A 21699-nucleotide genomic window follows, 5' to 3' on the forward strand; every position below is an offset into this window, starting at 1 on the left:
GTTTGTGGATGTGGAGATTGTCCTCATATATTGTTCAAGTTCCTTTTTCAATACAAAGAGTTCCGGTTTTCTGTTCAAGAATTTACATTTGTGAATGTGGAACTTGGCAAACAACTAGAGCATATTTATAAGGAAGAAAGCATTATTGTCTTTATGGTCAGGTCACTGTTGTCAGTATGATCTGGAAATTTCCGAGCAAAAAGAGGCACCATGGCGTCGCGTTTCAAAGTCTCGCGATATGTTGTGAGCCGAGCCTACCCGCTAGTAGTGCTGTTGCCCCGCCAGTGAGTGAATAACCGGGGAGTAGACATGCTGAACCGTCTCATCGCACTGGATCCTGCCCAGGCTTCTCCCGTGTTTGTAGAATAGTGCTTAGTTATGACGGGGAGTATGGTTAAAACAGAACCAGTCTGTTGTCACTGAGAGCAGAAATCACAGAATTTTAGTTGAACGTAAATTCAGTTACGGAGAAATAGTTGAGCCAGCCGGTGTGACAGTCAGCGTGTGGGAATGGCAGCTCCCCGGCCGATAAAAGGCATTCTGAAAAACAAGAGCAGCGGGACTAACGTCAAACCACCGCCCGAAGACGTTCCAGGGGATGTTCCTGAACAAGCCCCCGGACTCTCGGAAGATGACCAACAGTAAGTTTTCTGCTCATTTGTCGTAAGGTTGGTAGCGGGGTGACACCAGCTAGCTAAGCACTTGTTAGCCTCCCCGGCGTTACTCCCTGTCAGGCTAACTGTAACATCAGTCATCTCTTCGGCTGTCAGAGTGAGTAAAGAGCCTGTTTGGAAACTTCCTGCTTCTCTCTGTGCGTTTTTACGACAAATAAGTTGGCGTGTCTACCCTGATAAAATCTGTAAATTGCAGCAAAAGCTAGAGTTTAAACCTGAGAGCCAGTGGTCAGGTTAGCATATTCACTGGGCAATAAAGTCACAGCCTTGGTTGGTAACGTAGCACGACTGATAATACTATTGTTGTCGTCTAAAGGAAATTCATTATCACCAGTAAAATGCAGTTGAGTATTGTTTAAATTGCAAGTAAAGCGAAGATATGGGCGATAAATACACTTAAACACTCACATCCACCAGCCAAATATGACCATAATAGGGAATATTACACCAGCTTTGACTGACCTCATGCTCCGATGAACATAGAGTAACTTAAGTACTGTTTTCCTTCTTCTGTTATGTCCTCATGTAACCTAACTTAAGCCGACCATATCAATGCGTCTCCTCCTGTATCACTGTAAGTTTATAACAATCTGGCACTATTTCATGAAGGTTTTAATTAAAGGAAATAAGTTGCTGTATAGATGGTAAGACAATCACAGGTTATAGTACATCACCATTCACAGGCTAACTATCCATTGAACCTGTAAGATGTAAAATATGGTTTTAGGTCAAAGCTACATGTGACACTGGTGGTGTGATAACGGCCAATGACAAATAAGCTCCAGTTTTGTCAAACCACACTGCAGTGTGCTGTGTAGAGAATCCCCACATTGTGATAACATCTGACTATCTTACCTTAACATGTGGCCGCTGTTCTTGTTTTGATAACTGCCAGGTCCTCTGCTTTCTGAACACATCCTATGTACCTTTAAATCCAAGAATGAAAGCGCGAAAAATAGCCAGAGGACATTTCAGATCACACTGGATACATTTCATCCTGATATTGGCGAGGATGACAGCATGGCCCATTCACTGTTTTGCGGCAGCCTGTCATGTCAGTCACGCCCAAAAGGAAATGGGGACACCTCAGATGAGGTCAGGAACAAATAAACTAAGATACTACTGTCAGACATTTAGATTGTGACAAGTAGTCATAGACTGCTTAATCAACAGATCTGTTGTGTACTGAGTCCCAGTGTCTGGTTTGATGTTGGTATGTCTTTAGAGCGTTGCCTCCAATGATGTCCCAGATGCTGACACTCACTCTGTGGCAGTGAGATCGAGCACCCGAGATTGCAAGCTAGTCCCTGTGAAGTCATCCCTGAGCTTTGCTCTTCCACAGCCGCCTGTCAGTCTACCCTCTGGACACAGATTTCACTGAGAGATGCTATTGACCACAGTTGTTTTGTAAGACGCAAAATGAAAGTAACAGAATGGTAGCTAATTTTAAAGTTTAGGTACAAATATTAATATTTAATATTAAATACAATATATTCCTGTGTTTTTTCAGTTGTAAACAGCTTGTGTTTTGTGTGAAGCTTATAACACATTAGGCTTCATAAGTGAGACAAGACTTGGGCACCTTTTCTGCAAAGATCAACCACAGAAATGCTTCTTTTTTGTTCTGGGATTTTGAGGCTCTGCGTGCATCAAGATGTGTTTAATTCACAGTCTCAAATGGTTAATGAACACCACCCACCTGCCAAATGCTGATAAATGTCTGGTTCAGTGGGAGATGTTGCTGAATGTTATATTTGGGTTGGGCTGTATCATCGGTTGAGTGTTTTCATAGAATAAGGTTAACAAATCTATCTTTTTAGAAATAAGATCCATTAAAAAGATCACACCACTATTTTTCCAAGGTGAAACTTAAAAAAGTGTGTCCAAGTCTAAATGCTAGCTGTGATAAATTATCACTATAAACCATGCTAATTTAACCCCCACGTTCCACATTCTGCTTTGTCATGCTACTAGGCTGTGATATGCTGTCAAAGGCTCTTGGACTTTGACTGTGCCGGTGGGGCTATATTTGGTGTTACAGATAAAGATTGCTGCACATTAAGGGCAAGACTTTTATTGCCTACAACACTGCTTAAATGCAGAATGATACTGTTCCCAAAGCGTCTTTGTGCCTCAGTGATTTATCCTATTTTATACAGTTAGAAAAGATTAGATATTCACTGTGAGGGTCTTAGGACAAATTTTCCAGCATCCAGGATCCGATATTGGCGTTTTTAGCCATAGTCAGACCAAGGTTATAATAGTTTTGGATTTGTCATTATAGTTTAGTTTTAGTTAGTTTTGAACTTTTTTCCCCATTACAGTTTAGTTTTAATTAGTTTTAGAGCGGGCATTCTAGTTTTTATTTACTTTTGATTTTTGCAACAAGGCTTAGTTTTAGTTTAGTTTCAATTTAGTTTCAATTTAGTTTTAGTTTTTCATACCTTATTAACCAGGTGCAGGATTGAAAAAGGTCAGAGTAAATATTTTGTAATACTGTTTATTTTCCAGTCCAACATAGTGCTCACTGCTCAGTCAATGCTGATACTGAACTGTTGGCTGCTGCCTTCATCACAAAAAAATAATATAAACTTAATATAAAAAATATATACATAAATTATATAAAAAATAATGTTAACCTTAATTACAGAAAAATAATATAAACAAAAACTTTATAAAACAATATGAGCTTAAATCTTTAGAAACTTGGACTCTAACAAGAAAGACAGACTTAAAAACAATTAAAGTCAGAGTCACATGCAATGAAACTATTACAGATGCTGTAATTAATTGCTCCACTACGTTTTGTCGCAGCACAGTGCACAGCCAGTCAGTGCAGTAAACAAGCACGTCCCAGTACGTCGCTGTGATGGTGCCGTACAGCACTAACAGCTGCCTAAAACTGTCGTAAAATTGGTTGGGAAAATGTGTCGGATTAATTTAAATCCTAAAGGCTATTAATATTGTCAGAAACTAAAACTAAGGGCATTTTCTCTATAATTTTAGTTAGTTTCAGTTAGTTTTGTGAACACAAGATACAGTTTTAGTTTATTTATCGTTTTTGTTTTCTTTTCTAGTTTTTATTAGTTTTAGTTAACTGCAATGTATTTTGAATTTTAGTTTTCGTTTTCAGTTTCGTTTTAGTTAACTATCATAACCTTGAGTCAGACCTGTACCAGATACAACTTAAAAAATGCACACAGCACTGATGGTTGGTACCCTGTGTTCTTGCCTGGTTGGGCAAGACTCACAGTCTTGTTTTATCATTCATACTTTTTTTTTTTTAATAATAAAAAAGGCACCGTTCAAAAGAAATATGTTTTCAATATGATGATGTTGATAAATAAGATGAGATCATACAGCAAAACACAATCATCTTCACAACCCTTTTGTCCAACCACTCTCTTTGTAAGATAACTAGTCATTGTTGCGAGCAGGTCCAGACATCAGTCGCAGTCCCGCCTGAGCTGCAGCGTGAGAAATTAGGCCATTGAAGGATGGCAGCAGTTATTAGTGGATTTCATTCCCAACAGTGAATCAAGCTTTTTCTGTGTTGGTACAAAAATAGTCTGTCTTTGAGTGATGAGGAAGTGGAGGGAAAAAGAGTTTTCTAGAAGGATCCTGCATGCAGCCAAGCACCAAATTCAAGAAGAAACATGCAGGCACGATATGCTGTTTCAAGCTGCTACTATCAAAACTTAGTTTAAATATATTCTCTTTTATCAGTGTGTGTAGGCGTACAGAGCACACAACTGTCAAATCTATATCCTTATATTTACTTTATTTTGACAAGAATTTTACGGTTTCTCTAAAACTTGGGTCTAAAACCTGTCAGATCTTCACTTCTCTGACGTTATGTGTTCTGAAAAAAATCTTTTGGAGGAACCTTTAGCAGAAAACTCAGCTTGACGAAACCCAAATATGTTTTCCTTATCTGCTTCAGTTGTCTGAAACATATCACGTTGCCTTCCTGGCTGACTTTACAGAACCTAGAGGATTTCCTCCACCTGTTCTACAAATACATACCACTCTGCATTGAATTTTCAAACACCTGTGTGTGTTTAACAATTCAGCTTCCGTCTGTAGAGGAATGGGGAAAAAACAGACACAAGTGATGTAACACTCAGTGGTTGCTATTGTTCTCATTCGCTTTAAAAGTCAAGAAAAACTACAAAATAATGGCTAATATTTTCATCATTGATGACACTTAATTAAAACAAGGCATGAACACAAGAAATGACTAATGTCCACATGCTCCATTTGTTTATTGCTTCCCTACTCTAATTGATTTGATTTGATTTGATTTGATTTATTTATTTCGGTCAATTTAACAATAGAAAAATGAAAATAAATACAGAAGGAAGAAAAATACAAAAGCAAAGCAAACAGAAATAATCAAATCATCCAAACAGGGACTGACCGAAAAGGTGTAGGCTGAAGCAGAGCTTATATTGCCTACCCTTATCTCGTAGAAGTAAAAAAAAATATATGTATACTCTCTCTCTTGTTTGTACATAGAAACAATATAATACGTACAATAGGGGTACCTAAATAGATTTGTTTAGTTTACATCTATATACACATACATACATCTATATAATATACATATTTATATATAAATATATGAAACTAGACCTATGCATATATATGTACACAAGGACAGTGTAATACATTCAGTGTGAGCTGGACATACTATAAACATATAATTTTCGATTACATCTGTATACACATATACATTTATATACAAGCATATAAACAAACATATATATAAATACATACATATGAATCTATAAATATACACTTTCATATTCCCAGATATATACTCTCCATATCAGACAGTCAGTATGAGGCAAATGTAATTATTGGAAGACACTTAGATATTAGGAATAAATAGATATATACGCTTAATATGAGCTAAACAAAATTACTACAACACACTTAAGTGTTATTTATATGAACTGTATGAATAATGAAATATTTTTGTAGATATGAAACATATTATTGTATAGATTAAATATATAGAATGAATATATTAATATATAAGTATAGTGTTCATAGCTCAATTCTTACATGTTTATATAAATAAATACACACATGTCTAGATATATATATACATACATATGAAGCTATACATATACACTTTTGTATTCCCAGGTACATACTCTCTATATCAGACAATCAATATGAGATAAATATAATTATTTGAAGGCACTTAGATATTAGGAATTAATAGATATATACGCATAATATGAGCTAGACAAAGTTACTACAACACACTTTAGTGTTATTTATATAAATTATATGAATAATGGAATATTTTTGTAATTGTGAAACATATTATTGTATAGATTAAGTATATAGATTAAATGTATTAATACATAAGTATAGTGTTCATAGTTCCGTTCATTACATTTGGCAATGTTTGGCCATTTTTCAAACCCCTTTGTGACAGCCACTTTTGTTACCCCTTCAATCAACCACTTCTATTTAGTTAACAGTGATGTACGAGACATGCACCTCCCTATGTATAATTCACAGGAGCTTCCATGAAACTCAATCTCGCCTTTAATGTCTTGTGAGCCTCACTCTGACCGAGCAATGAGTAGTTTGACTGGCAGGCAGTGAATCTCTGACTTCATTCGGACAGAAAAAAACTGCCTGAGCGCTGGGGACTCTTCACCCTCCTGTACATTACGGTCAAATAGGGTCAAATTTTAGAAAACAAAATAAATAGAATATCCAATGGGGAGAGTGTGAAACTGATTATTACTCTTTATCATCTGCTGTGGTCTTGGTACAGAGGTGGGTAATGAATTAAGTCTGCTGCTACGCTTGTCTTTTAACTAATAAATTTGTTAAAGCTGAATTCATCATTCATTCATTATTCAATCATTCATTATTAAAGCTGCACTTTAGTTAAAATTCACTTCAGCAACCAATCAAATCAAAGTTCAGTCCATCTCACTCTCCTCTGGCGCACTTTTTCTCCAAAGTCTGGACAGATGAAGAAGGCTTAAGAAACTGTTTTAGTCCTAAATCTAGTTGGCTTGGTATCAAACTTTGTGTAATCTTTTCCACTTAATGCCGCCTGCAGAACGTGCCAACGGAGCAGTGATTTGAGCCCTTCTTGGGTGATGACCAACAACTGCAGAAAAACTGGATTCTCCGACAAACTAAAATCTGGCTACTTTTTCATTGTTAGCCACGCAGACACACTTTGTTTGGCAATATTTTTTTCCCCTGCTGCTCCGTGCTTGATTTTATGCATGAAAGCAAAACATTGCGTGTGTTTTGACCAGCCACTCACTCCTCCCTGCAACAAGCACTGGCTGATGTTACTTACGGTGGGTTCACTGTGTGGTCGGGCACAGGTCTGGTTCTTTCCTCACTACTCTCTGACTATGCTACCTGATAGTGCAGCTCAGCTCGCAATGATGACTCACTCTATTTAATGAGTTTTCCTCAAGCGTTATGTCGCCAGCTGTTGACCACCCTGGAGTGGAGGTCACATAGTAAAAAAGATAGAACTCTATATTTAGTGAAAGCTTGTAGTTAGTCCACTTTTTTCTTCTTCTTCTTCCTCTTCTTCCAGTTGCAGGTGCACCATCATTGTTGTGAAATTTCTCTCATGAATGAGTGAGTGGACCAGAGTGTATTTGAAGGCAGGACAGGTCTGGCAGAATAAAACTTGGCTGGCTGCTTCTGAGATGCGTTGTGTAACCAAAAACACTGGCACAAGTGCAGCACTGCAGGTTTATTAACACCTAACACACAGAGAAAAGCTCGAGTGGATTTGAACTTAGAGTAAATTTTAGGTTAATTTGAATAGTAGAAAAGTAGGGTTAGTTAAGGTAAAGGTAGGGCAAACTGATTTATAAAAATAATGGATGACCCTTTGTGCACTAGGGCTGAATGGTCTTGGAAAACAATCTAACTGCAGTTTTTTTGGACCAATATTGCGATTGTGATTTAGCATGCATTTTTTTGGAGGGACTTTTATCTTCTGCATTATTCATTAAACAAAAGCAATAAATTATTCTACAGTATGACCAACATGTCAAAGGATTCTTTCAACCAGTGGAGATTGCTCTAAGACTGCAAAGGAAGCTCAGCTTCCCCTAAAATGTCCCCAAAAGAAGTGGTGATATGTTCTGCTGTGTGTACATTTCATTGACTAAATATGCGCTAGAATTCCTTCACCTTTTGTTCAGAATCAGCTACCTATCACAGGTAACTGGCTCGACATCCTTCTTATTCATCCCTGCAGCATCTCAGCTCTTTAACACAGTCGGACGCTAAGCGTCTTCTGACTTCAGCGGGGAAGCGTAGAGTGGGTTGTTCCACTGTGGAAACTGGACAGTAATTGGATAAACACTGGGCGTTGTCCCGCCCATCGGACGCTCAGCGTCTCTGGGGGTCTATGAGGCAGTGGGCTGGCCTGGAAGCTGGGCTTCTGCATTATGATTGGATGATCTGTATGAGGCCGAATCCCTTTTTGATTGACAGTGAAATGAGCCAATCAGCGATCTTGAAGTATAACTCTCCACCAGAGCATCTTCTCAGTTGTTCTGGACTGATCCGGAGGCTTTATTGATCCCCAGCGAGTTTACCTTTCTTAAAAACGACGATTGTTGTGTGGAAAGATTCTCTCTCTTTTCACCAATAAGCAGCTACAGCTACAGCTGCGGAGCTTCTCCCTTTGTCACTCACACTTACAGCCTGTCGTAGTCTCACCTAGCAGTTCGAGCTGCGAGCAAGCTGGCACGGGGGTTAGAATTTAGGTTTAGATAAATAAACAAATTTATGATGTAGGCCAGAAAAAAATGAGCTTCCCCTCCTTGACTGACCAGCAGCCACCACTGCTGTCAGCATATAAACAATTATTTCCTGTAGGTAAGGCCTACAAGTTATTATGGAATTAGATGAATTGATGCACGAGTTTATACAAGCAATGTACTTTTACTTGAATATTATAATCATGGTAGAATATCTATTGATTGATTTAACCTCAGGCCTTGTAGCTGTGTAATATTTTTGCCAGAAAAACCAGCATATTGACTTTTGCTGGTTGTAAGGAAAAATAAGTCCAAGTTACTTTTTCCCTCCAGGTCTGTATACATGAAACTTAAAAAAACACATTATTATTTTTATTATTTATTTAAATTGCAGCCTCTGTGATTTAAGAATTTCATTCTGTTGCATTGGGATGCCTGTTTCAGTTTGATTAATTGTTCAGCCCTAGCCAAGACACGAAATTATTCTTATTGTCCTGCAGTAAAAGTCTATCTCAGACTCCAGTTTGCACATATATATCTTAACCTGATTATCAGCTTCCGTAGGGGCTTCATCAGGAAACCTTCTTTATGTGCTTCTGGATGGACAGAATCATTTGTTGTATTTGTTTTCAGTCTGGATGGCTCACATCTGTTTTGAGTGAGATGAGTCTGGAAGCTCAGCAGGTTTGTAGCAGCAAGCAGAGGATTTAGTATCTCTCTCTTGTTTCCCGCCCTCTGCCTGCCTGCCTCCCTCCCATGATACCCGACCTTCAGTTCCATGAACAGGGTCACGACTGACATGCTTACCCTTTACAGGAGAGACAACGTTTTTCAGTCTGTTTTTATTTCATTCGCTTGAGGTGCGGTATCATGGTGCTTGTTCTCTTGATCCATTTGAGCAATATTTCACATGTAGGGCTGAATGTATTTTCCGTTTCCCTTAAGGGTGTAACAAGGGCACAAAGGATTAGCTTGAATTGAATCAAAATCCAATAAAAGTATCAGAGTTCACAATCTTATTCCTCAGCTGAGAATAAAACCATTGTAACAATTCCACCCACTACATGTAGTTGTTCAATTTATGACTCTGTCCACACACTGCACACCAGCCCGGGGCTCAGACCATTACTCACCTTTCAGATGGATTACCTCGGCGCCAAAGGAAAATGGGATAGTCACCCCTGAACACTGTCAGAAACCAAGTTGGTGTTGGTGACATTTCTGTCTGTGTGGTCTCAAAAATAGTCAGTCTGAGTGAAAACTGGGGCACGTTCAGTCCTAGATTTAATCTGGTCAGATTCCCCCCTGGGAGGAATCTGTGATGCGATGGTGGGTGGTAAGCCGGTGCATGGTGGTGTCTGTTCACTTAGTCATTATAAACTTGTGAAAGTTCTTTTTTTTTTATCCTTTTTACAGGAAGAAGTCACAGAAATGGGACGAGATGAACATTCTGGCTACATACCATCCAGCCGACAAAGACTACGGCCTGATGAAGATAGATGAACCTAGCACACCTTATAACAGGTCAGTGATGTAAAAACACGCATACATGAAATGTTATGAATCTGCGGCTAAAGAGATTTATAAACCCTTCTACACCTTTGACTCTCCTCTGAATAATTAGGAAGTTGGAGTGGGGTGTGTGCATGTGTGTGTGTTGCATCCTGTTGATGTCTCAGCAGGTTCGTAATCCAATATGTCAGAGTGTTGCAGGGAAGGTCACCCTTGTCGCACCTTTCCTCTTTGTCTCCTCATGGTACTATTCCTGTCGTTAGTCTCTTCTCTCTGCCCTCTTCATCCTCAGCTGTCTACATCTCTACTCGTCTCTATTTCCTGTCCCTGTTAGCCCTTCTTGCTTTGCCTCATGTTCTGTATATCCTTCATCTTTCTAATATTTATCTTTTCAGGATGTCGGGGGAAGATGAAGATGAGGGGGCGCTGAGTGACTCGGATGGCCACGGTGGACTCGCAGCGGATGACTTGGCATCAAAGTAAGAAGGACTGAAGAGATGAGTACAAAAAAAGTTTGGACTTAGAGGAGAAAACAAGTAGTGAATGGTGGGTTGACCAGTGTGACACATCTGCTACTTTTGGTTGTTTCTGTTGTTGCTACATCCATAAAAAAAGGATGCAAAATATTTTGTGCTCTCAGGACAGATTAGTCATACCCTAACAAATTCACAAACATCCTTATCCCTGAAGCAGATCGCCGTTATAATAACTAAAAGTTAGCTGCAGACATCCTTAGGAAATGCCTTCCAAAAGCATTCTGTCTGATTTTGGATTGACCTATTTGTGTTTTCCCATGGCTCAGGGTCATGGGCCATTCAGTTGTAATCTCAAATCCTGTGTTTTGGTAAAGGAGTGTCTGCCAAGCTGCAGTGCAGAGTTGTTGTCCTGGCAGAAAGTTGTGCCCTGTCATACCCACACAAACACATTCAGCATGCAGACACAGCAGACAGTACACTCACCCCCAGACATTACAAGAGCCTTTGACAAAGCTCCAGTCTGTGTTTACTAAATGCATCTTGACAGTGAAAGTGTTTCCCTGTTTCTAAACACAACCAGTGGAAAGAATTGTGGTAAAGGTCAGCGGCGTATAATAATCAGAGGACAACAGTTTATTTCTGAGCAGGTCTTTTGAATTTGTGGTCTATTAGCTAAGATCCTGAGAACATGATAACTTCATCTTGTGCAGCCGGAACAAGGTCACGTCAGTGTGTTCTGAGTATATCTGTCATATTTTTAGGTGTTTCTACAAATGATATTTTTCAAGTAGTTAAATACAGTAATACGTTTAAAGAATGAAACAATACATTGATGGCCAAAAAAAATCACCACCAAAAAAAAAGGTCACACACTCTAATATTTTATTGGACTATAGAGTCTGACGGCTGCTCAAAGCCTTCTCCAGTACATCCCAAACATTCTCAATGGGGTTAAGGTCTGCACTCTATGGTGGCCAATCCATGTGTGAAAATGATGTCTCATGCTCCCTGAACCACTCTTTCTCAATTTGAGCCAGATAAATCCTGGTATTGTCATCTTGGAATATGGCCGTGCAATCAGGGAAGAAAAAATCCGTTGATGGAATAACCTGGTCATTCAGTTGATTCAGGAAGTCAGCTGACCTCATTCTTTGAGCACAGACTGTTGTTGAACCTACCCATAGGTGAAAGTAAGCCGGAACGCAACGGAACGCCGTGCTGGTAAGAAATATACGGACCTCCTCAACCAGAACGCTCCTGGAACGCCTCTGAGTACGGCGTAACCTTATACTTTGGTGGGGGCCCCCAATATTGGAAAAATACCAATCTTTCCCCCTCAATAATAAGCCTGTTATATCTTAATATGTGACATGATATGGCCCCCTTTTATGAATCCTGGCTGTTGTGGATCCGTCACTTGTTGTGTTGGAATTAGTTTAAATTTAAGAAAAACAACGGAAACTAAACTGTGTGACCCCCCCCCCTCCCTCCCTGTACACTTGGTTGAGTCCCACTGTAAACAAACGCCGGCTTGAAGAACCGCTCAGTCTGCCTGTCACTGGTGGTCATTAAGGATTAGGAACAAATGGAGTTTGGGTCAAAAAGGAGGAAACAGGGCCAACAGGCGGACATTCACCTTTTTTGAGACGGTAGGCAACTAGACACGTAAAAAGTAGCGCTATGGTCAGAAAGACCGCTCCAATATAGTAATAAATGTGAAGAAATATCGCCTATCACTGCGTCCATCATCTGACAGACGGTTGGAGTCAACGACCGAGGAGTTCCTGCGCTACCCACTCTGTTGATAAGCCTCTATTTATTCATAAATGGCCTGTAAAACCTCAAACCTGCTGACTACTGATCTGGCTCCGCTTATTATGTAGGTTTGTTTTTGTAGTCAAGTTAACTACGATCTGGTTGTGAGCATAGGTGAAAGTAAGCCGCAACGGAACGCAACGGAATGCAATGGAACGCAACGGAACGCAACGGAACGCAACGGAACGCCGTTTTTTGAGTTGCACAGTTCCTGCAAGAATCTTATCTTACTTTCACCCCTGCCTAGACCTGACCAACTGCAGCAACCCCAGATCATAGCACTACCCCTATAGGCTTGGACAGTAAGCTCTAGGCATAATGGGTGCATCACTTCATCTGCCTCTCTTCTTACCCTGATGTGCCCATCACTCTGGAACAGAGTCCATTTCGACTCATCAGACCACATGACCTTCTTCCATTGCTCCAGAGTCCAATCTTATGCTCCCTAGCAAATTGAAGCCTTTTTTTCCAGTTAGCTTCACTGATTGCTGACTGACAGTGGTCAGACTCTACCATCATCAATGCAAGATTTTTGTGAAAAATAACTCTAACACTGGATGGAAATAAATCGTGTGACATTGCAGAAGCTTATCGAAACAATGCCACAGCAAATGCATGCAGTAATCAAAGCTAAAGGCGGTCCAACGAAATATAAGTGTGACCTTTTATTGTGGTGGCGTCTTTTTTTCTTTTTTTTTGGTCAGGCAGTATATCAAGTATTGTTGTAATGAATTCATCAGCTTTATAAAACAAAGAATTCTAAACCAGAGAAACACTGAGCTGGGCAGTTCACTGTGCATTGGCTTACATCATCTTTTTGTGAACATTCCTTTGTTTTCATGGAATTGCTTCCTGCTTTTTCACCCTCTGCTGCACAAGCTTCTGATCAATACACAATGGCTCTATGGGTGTTTCCCATCAGCTGTGAATTCCAGGGGAAAACAAAGCAGCGCAATGTGAGTAATAGCTGTAAAATACATTTACTTTGAGCACCACACGTCAGTGCTTCTCATTTTAAATTTGATTTAAAAAAAAATGAAGAATTGTACCTCATCAACCTCCACTATCTATGTGTTAAACATGATCATGTGCCACTTAGCTGCCTCCTGGATAACAGTGGGAGCTTGAAATATATGCTGTAGGCCATCATTACGTAAGCACACTGATGCAGGCATGGCGCTCCTGGTTTGAGTGTGTGTTCCGCAGAGAGGATGGTGATTAGCTCCAGGCTTACGAGTCAATCAGCTGCCTTTGTTTTCTTCCACATGGAGATCCTTTTATTGTCTTACTCTAAAGTCTCCAGCTCCAAGTCTCCAACTACTGCTCTTTTTTCTGTCTACTCTTGCTGTCTAATCTTTCCATCATCTGCTCCGAGTCTCTCCTCTCATCCATGCTGCCCTTAAATTACTCCACTGCATCACTTACACCTTTTTTCTTCATTCTGTGTCTCCTACTTTCCCCTTTTGTCTAATGCATCTGGTTCTTTTACATCCTGTATCCTGAAGTACGGCCTTCCTTCTGTATGAATCAGGCCAGTTTGGCTGAGTTTGTAGTAGTACAGTAAAGTGTAGCTTCCCCTGAGGCTGTTGCACTGATTTACTACCATCCGTTGAGCCGTGAACCATTATTCATTTAGTCCTCTGCTGTTAGCTCCTGAGTGTGAGAGATGTGGGTAGTAACTCTTGTTATTTTTGTCTCATGCTTGAGTACTTGCACACACTCACGTCTCTCTCCTCCCCCTCACCTACATCTCCATCTGTGTTTCTCTCCATAAAAAGCTTTTTCTCACAAGTTTTTTTAACCACATCTTCTGATATTTTAATCTTTCAGTGTGTTCAAACCCACTCAAAATGTTCAAACCTGAATAAAACAGGTACGAGATTCTCAGAAGAGATCATTAACTGACATTTCTTTTAACTTTTTTAAAAATGTTTCTTATCTTTTTTAAGGCTGGTGGCAGCTGAGGGTGCAGAGCCTCGCTTCCTTATGAAAGAAGAGGAAGAGGAGGAAGAAGAAGAGAGCAGTGAGGAAGAGGAGGAGCTGACTCCCGAAGAACAGGGTAAACATATGTTATTACTTAGCAGTCAAATGAGGTGTTTTTATCAGTATCTACAGTAGCAGATGTTTGTTTCTAAAAGTGGTGAGTGTGTCCTGAACCAGTTTATTTATATCCTCCACCTTGGTATGAAGTGTTCTTTACAGCTGTGAGGGTGACTGAACACAGAGTGACAGTCTGCAGGGAAGAGCTGGCAGAAAGAGATCAGTTCAGGAAAGGTCTGGAGTACTCTGAGCTCTCAAGCTTTCACTGACTTCCCTTGAAGTGATACTCCGGGATTGAACAAGTTGGGTCCTATCACAAGGTTTAGGGCAGAAATTACCCCTACAGCAGTGTTTTTGTGCAGCCGGTTTCCTATGCATTCAGACGGGGCCATTTTTTACTTGACCAAAAACACAAATAAACGGACTCCCACCGAAAAAGTCTGATATCGCTCTGCATTCATGCTTTATTCAGAGAATTTTCAGCGCAATACTTTCACACAAAAACACTGCTAAATAAGGCTCTAGTTCTCATCGTGTCTCTTCGACCTGGCAGACTACCTGCGTTTGTTTATATCTGGCACGCCGCGCGCACGGACTGATACACTAAGCAACGAGCACCTCGTAGCCAGCTGTGGCTCTGCAGCGGAGGTAGCACCGTTTTACGACACGATGAGAGCTAGAGTCTTATTTAGCGGTGTTTTTGTGTGAAAGTAACGCGCTGAAAATTCTCTTAATAAAGCGTGAATGCAGGCCGATATCAGATTTTTTCGGTGGGAGTCCGTTTATTTGTGTTTTTGGTCAAGTAAAATATAGCCCCGTCTGAGTGCAGAGGAAACCGGCTGATGAGCAGGGGGGGTGTTTGATGCGAGCGCTCTGGGCTTCTGCTGCACAAAATCACTGCTGTAGGGGTAATTTCTGCCCTAAACCTTGTGATAGGACCCAACTTGTTCCATCCCGGAGTATCACTTTAAGACAGTCGGACACACACACACACACACACACACACACACACACACACACACACACACACACACACACACACACACACACACACACACACACACACACACACACACACACACACACACAGTGTCAGTATGATATTGACCGTTCTCTGACCTTAACCTTCCATGACTGACACACACACCCACACACACTCTCTCTCTGTGCTGTCATTTGAGCTGTGCACTCTGCACAATTTTAACAGGAGGCACAGTTTTGGTTGTACACATTTATTTTAGAGCTATGCACATTAAAAAAAAAAAGTGAATAGTCTGTAGACTGCCAGTCTGATCAATACCACCCTACTTCAGAGCTGTAGCCTCAGCAGTTTTCAGCACTAAACATTACATTTGCCAGTTTGAAGCTCCTATAGGAAAGTTTTACCACCAGTTTAGGAGTTGCAGAGGAAAAATGATTTAAATGTTTGAAATCAAACATTATCTTATCTTTAGTTCTCTGCAGGATTAATACAAAATGCACGGCATACTCTCTGAGCACATGTATAACAGTGAAGCAATGCCAAGTCAAACAGAGAAACAAAAGAATTCCTAAACAGAGTGCACAAAAGTCTAACTATATGTTAGCTCAAAGAGCTGTTCTGCAGAGTCAGGATGAAAACAGACTTAGTACATGATCCAATGTTGGCTTTGCTTCCTTAGCTATCACATTTGTGCGGACATATTTCTCACGCCAGATAAGTAAGCAGAGTCACACAAAAACATGCAAAGCCCAGCTTGTTCTTTCTTAGCCTCGCTGAATGTTTTCCTTTAATCTGATTTTTGCACAGTTATCGGTCACCTTTGTGTTCTGGACAATTTTTATAACTGCTAAGAATAACAAGCTTCATTATCCCATTTTGAGTTTGAGCCCTTTCAAAAGTAAGCTCCTCAAAGAATGGATCAAGACATCGAGTCCAAAATGTTCACATTGTTAACATCTTTAAAGAATTTGACAAATTTGCTGCTCCTGGAATTTTCAAACTTTCATGGTGATACATGACCCTCATAGGGCAAAGCCTCTCCTGTCAGACAAGTGGGGTCTGACAGGAGAGGGGGAGTTGAGACCTCAGAGAGGGGACAAAACATCAGAAGAATCTTATTCAATGTAAGCATGCAGTGCAAAAACTGAAGTCTAAGCAAGTGTTTGTCTTTTAATATCTTGAAATGTCAGGTGAATGTGGATCATATTAAGTCAAATAAGACCATTTTTACTTAAAAAAGACTAACACTTGCTTAAATTTCAGTCATTACAGTGTCATAGATAATAAAATAACAGAGCCCTACACTATGATGATCGTTTTTGCTTTTACACCAATGCTGTGTCCAAACAGACAGATATGAAGCCATCGTTTTTGCTCAGTTAAAACATTACTCTTTCTCTTACCTCTATTTCCTTTTATGTCATCCTCTGAGTTCGCATGTGATGCAAGTGCTGTTGTCTTCACCTGTTAGCTCTCAGTGATTGTTTTCCTGTTATGTTCTTGATTAGACTTTACCTGGAAGCTGTCAGGAGAAATTTCATTCGATATTTCATTCACCCCATACAACTCACTCCTGGAGAATTTTGGTGCAGCCTTAGCAAATTTTCTTTCCGCCTTGACACCCTGTGCCCACCGTGCACCTACAACTTTCTAAAAATGTAGTCAATTTCATTTTTTACCTCCTGCAGCCAAAAAGAACCACTTTAAGATGATGAGAAAGATGCACTACAACGAGGGCCTGAACATTAAACTGGCCCGTCAGCTCATCGCCAGCGAGCTGGAGGAAGACGAAGATGCAGACGAAGAGATGAGAGACGACACAGAGGAGACGGAGGAGATCAGTGTGGACCCACCACAGGAAGGTGAGCAGAGTGAGACTGTGCTCCTGTGCATGGCTGGGTAAATGATTCAGACAGTTTTCAGTCTGGCAGATTTTTTGTTGTATGCAACAAGGGGGGGATGGTGTTGTGCATCTGATGAACTAAACTTAAGTGCAGAGGTTCAGGAGTAATGGCTTTATGCTGTGATGCATGCTGTCACTGTGTGGATGTCATTAGATGAAACTGCAGGCTGCTGTTTGTGCCGCCTTGTGGTTCATTTGCTCTGAAAGCTTCAGGGAGAAGTCCCAATGTTTTAATTCAACAGAGTTGTAACCCACTGTGAAAATGAGCACAATTGTGCATAATAACTCACTGAGCATTTTTTAACACACATTAAACAGTTTATAAAGCATTTTATCTTTCATGATGCCAACTAGGCAAACCTTAACCTGACTAAGTGCTCGGCCACTCTGGCCATCCAAACCGTGCTCAGGGTTGAAGCGTGCTTAAGCACGATACATTTTGCCAGTGTGACCACGTCCTAAGAGGTTCAGGTGGCTTCTGTAAAGCTTTGAATATATTTTTTTGTTAAAAATGCAAAACTGAGTCATCCAGAAAGTACTGTTTCAGTGAGATAGAAAGTGTGTAAAAAGAGGAGAGTGTATCAAAGAAGCATCCAAAGTAAAACGATAAAGTAGGAATAACTTCAGTGTGAATGACTTGAGGGCATTTCTGCAGATTAATTTATCCAAAGATATGAAACTCAATGTCATCTCTCCTGGCAACGGTATTTTGAGGATCAAAGCAGAAATTGAATATATAACTTTTTTCTCTTTGTCTGTCCACTCTTCTCTTGTTTCCTGCATCCAGTGGATTCTCTGGACTCATAGGCGAGGCCTCCCACCAAGCCTTCAGGCCTGCGTGTCACCTCATCATCCAGACAGACGATGCCACTCACTGCCCTCTGTTTTCAATGCTGGGCCACACAGCAGACACACACTTCTTCATCACCCACACACAACAACCGTCAACAGCCAATAACCTCCAAGTCACACGTCTGTCTCGACATTTTCTTTAAACTGTGCAATATAACGTTCAGACACACTGGTTTTGAACTCCCGGAGTCAGTACAACACACAAGTGAAGACTGTTCCTCTCCTCATCTCTCCTCTTTGTGCCCCAACTCTTCGCTCTCCTGTTGCCAAGAAATTCCCCTCCCACCTCCTCCGGACTGACGTCACACAGAAGGATCTGTGATTCTGACCCTGAAAGGAGGATCAAGGCGTTTTTTTAGAAAGAGAAAACAAATAAAAATGTCTGGATTACAAGGACTCCCAGCTGGTCTCTCCACAGTGTTCAGGCCACAGAGCCAGTGTGCCAGCCCTGGAGGGAGCCAGGGGAAACCCCACGGCCTCGCTAAAGGCATATCTGAGACATGACGCCTGCACTTATACTGGGTGCACCACAGGAGGCTTTTATTTTTGTTTTGCATCCTGACCTATCAGTTTGCTGCATTGTCCTTACCCCTTGAGTTCTTATTGTGAGGAAAGATGGACTCTATGATGACCAGTGAATATCTTTTCCCCCACCCTCCAAGGCTTCCTGCTCTCCATTAGTATTATAATGGTTTTATATAAATACAGGGCTAAATATTGGTCTTGCAGCACAAGAAAACATGACCTTCTTAATCTGAATACTATTGTTATGATAGAATAGAAATAACATAAGGTTGATAACACATACCATTAATTGGCAAGTGTATGCCATATGTCTCTTTGCTTGCTGCAAACTTTGGCAAATAAATCGACACCAATCTAAGTCGCACTTAACTGACTTTGTTTGCATCGCTTCAAAAGTAACACCACAGAGTGTCATTGATAATTCTGGCTATTTCAAGAACGTGTACTGTACAGAATAAGGACATGGGCCTTTTCTAGATGGATTTATTTACCTAAGAGTTTACATCAGTTTATTTTCCTTATTTTTGCAGGATCAGCTTGTGATCATTTGGCTCTGTAAACATTGTATCTATTTTATAAAGCAGGAGGGACTGCTTGGTGGTTAAAGCATGTGCTACTGACAAAGAGGACAGAGAAGTTGCAGCTTTCATCACCAGGACCTGATGTCTGTGTGATAAAGAACAAATGAACGCTCTCTGTGCTCTCACTGATACGACTTGTATGACTGGCTTCACAGGAGCTTCACCAAACTGAATTTGTGAGTACATTTTTTGTTAAATTTGAGGATTATTTGTGTTAAAATCCTTCATCATACTGTACTTGGCGCTGTCTGATATACATACGTGTCCTGTATGATGCACCACTGGAATGTGAAACAAAGAAATGATGCTGCTGGCTTTCAGTTCAGGCAGATGTTGGTGGGGGAATTTACAACCAACACCTGTTCCTGTTGTATCAAGGATTTTATAGCTCATGTCTGGGATTCCTACCAGCATCAGGAAAGTTACTATCAAGTCTTAAAGCATGTAGATTTGACTCAAAAAAGGACCTTTTAAGTGGACAGTAAAAGTTGACTGAATGTCTGGAGAGAACAGTTCATAAAAGAACCCCAACGTCTTGTGTTTTGATCTTCTTCTGGCCCTTTGATTTCCCGTGATAAAAGTGTTTAAATGTCTTATGAAAACAAAACACACAATTCAACAAATGGTATAAGTCCTGCAAATGTCCCTTTTCTTTTTTATGTTATTGTAGTTTTGTATTTGGTGGTGTTTTGACAAAGCTAAAAGCAATTTTGTGATCCTTGCTGCAATGCCCACCAACTAACAAGCTCTCATCAGAGCAGCTAATTTACCACGTGATTATTGTAGAGAGACATGAACGTGTGGAAATACAGATTTTGATAAAACTGCTGTTTTGTTTTTAGTCATAGAATTTGTAAACAAATAGAAAAGACAACAGCAGAGAAGCTGATATGATTGGTTCATCTTCTAACTCAAGACAGACGGACAAAACTTGTCCCAAAAATGACTGACATGATCACCTTGTAGGTGGTTATTTCTCGTCAAATGTGCCTCTTGCGTATTTATGTACATGTGTGTAAAATGAACAAGCTCTGCTCCATGTTTTTGTGCTGTTTTTCCTTCTGCTTCATCATGTTTGGTGTCTTGCTTGTTTTGGCCCACCTCTGCCCTGTTTGTGTTCTGAGGTGATGGTGATGCAGTCCCATGACTCTGCACTGTGTGGAAAAAATGATGTGGATGCCATATCCATGTCATGTTTTTGTATTTCCGGTTTGCATGTTCTAAATCATCAGGTTGTGTGTTTTTTTGTTTTGTTTATGTCTCCTATCATTAAAAAAATGTTGTTAGGTAACAACTTCCTCTCATGGATCTTTTTGATTTAAAGTGTTAACTTGAGAGTAAATAATGCACCTGTCAGTCTCAACCAAAACTGACAACCGGCAGTCAGCAATCTTGATAAGTCTTTGATCATATTTTCCGAGAGGTAAAGAAACTGTACAAACAAAAAACATCTTAATCTAAAAATGAGACTGTTAACTTGCAGTTTCGTGTCTGTATCCTGCTGGATTGCAGTAAAGCTTTAAGTTAACAGAGAAAAAAACGTGGGATTTGCTATTGTTTGCTCATCCATCATAATATATTAAAGATGATATTCTGAAAAACACGACTTCAAACTGTCTAACAGTTAATATCTGCTTAAGATCCCTAAAGACCTGTGTCATTCAAAAAAACATGTAACTATGAACCAACAGCAGATGGCGCAGTAATACTGCAATCTGTTTTCCTTGGATTTCTTGTCATTCTAATAGGATAAATCTGGAGAGCGTGTTCTTGCCAGGATTATCCTGCATGTTTGGTCTGTAGAGTGTATTTACTGCTAAGAATGAACGCATCTCCTGAGGTCTTTGAGTCTTTCATAGTAGCAGTAAAACGTAACTCCCTTTATTTGTTTGTTGAATTTGAATGAAATGTTAACTTTAAACAGATTTAGATTTTGACGCCTAAGTAGATGTAAAATCGTAGTCAACGTATGTTTATTGAAGGAAAACTACAGCGTAAAACCTTGTGGGGCAAAAAAAAAAGAAAAAAAAAAAAAAAAAAGGGAAGGCCGGCCTGAGCGTCCAGGGAGCGTCAACGGTAATTCCAATGGATCAGGAAGCGCCTGTCAAACGATACAAAGATTTTGTTCTAAGACAGAGGGTTCACTCTTACTCACGGCTTCTGTTTTCTGTGATATCAAAGCATCCGTACCTTTTGAAATTGAATGAACAAACTGTTATTATCAGGTTTTCATTAATTTGTCCAGCTCATGAGACTCAATGCTGCCATCCCATAGAGATGATTTAAGGTATTTTAAATACAGAACACACAAATAGTATACTGTATATCAAAACTTGAATATCACAACATTACAACTTTTTAATATGTAATATTACGATATTCAAGTTTTGGTAAAATCACAACATTTGTTTGAATTATTTTGAATTTTATGATTTAAACCTCGATTTTCTCAGTTTTTAAAAAATTTTTATTTCTTTGTTGTCATTGCAAAACTCATTCATCGCATGGAGTTATAAAGATGCAGGGTTCCAGGAACTGGGACATGCGCGTTGGTCAGTGATTCA

The 21699-nt window shown here is 40.0% G+C and overlaps 1 protein-coding gene across 1 annotated transcript; it reads left to right on the forward strand.

The window, feature by feature from the left end:
* The first annotated feature begins 278 nt into the window (after positions 1 to 278).
* On the forward strand, positions 279 to 20678 carry ppp1r2 (protein phosphatase 1, regulatory (inhibitor) subunit 2). The gene is made up of 6 exons (XM_074668710.1): positions 279 to 641; positions 9866 to 9973; positions 10357 to 10440; positions 14202 to 14311; positions 16963 to 17136; positions 17965 to 20678. The coding sequence occupies exons 1-6, from the start codon at positions 511 to 513 to the stop codon at positions 17982 to 17984; spliced, it is 627 nt and encodes a 208-aa protein (XP_074524811.1). The 5' UTR covers positions 279 to 510; the 3' UTR covers positions 17985 to 20678.
* The last annotated feature ends 1021 nt before the right edge of the window (positions 20679 to 21699 follow it).

Source organism: Halichoeres trimaculatus, unplaced genomic scaffold (genome assembly GCF_033239565.1).
Source record: "Halichoeres trimaculatus isolate MK-OKI-2021-1 unplaced genomic scaffold, fHalTri1.1 fHalTri1_scaffold_4, whole genome shotgun sequence".
NCBI lineage: Eukaryota > Metazoa > Chordata > Actinopteri > Labriformes > Labridae > Halichoeres > Halichoeres trimaculatus.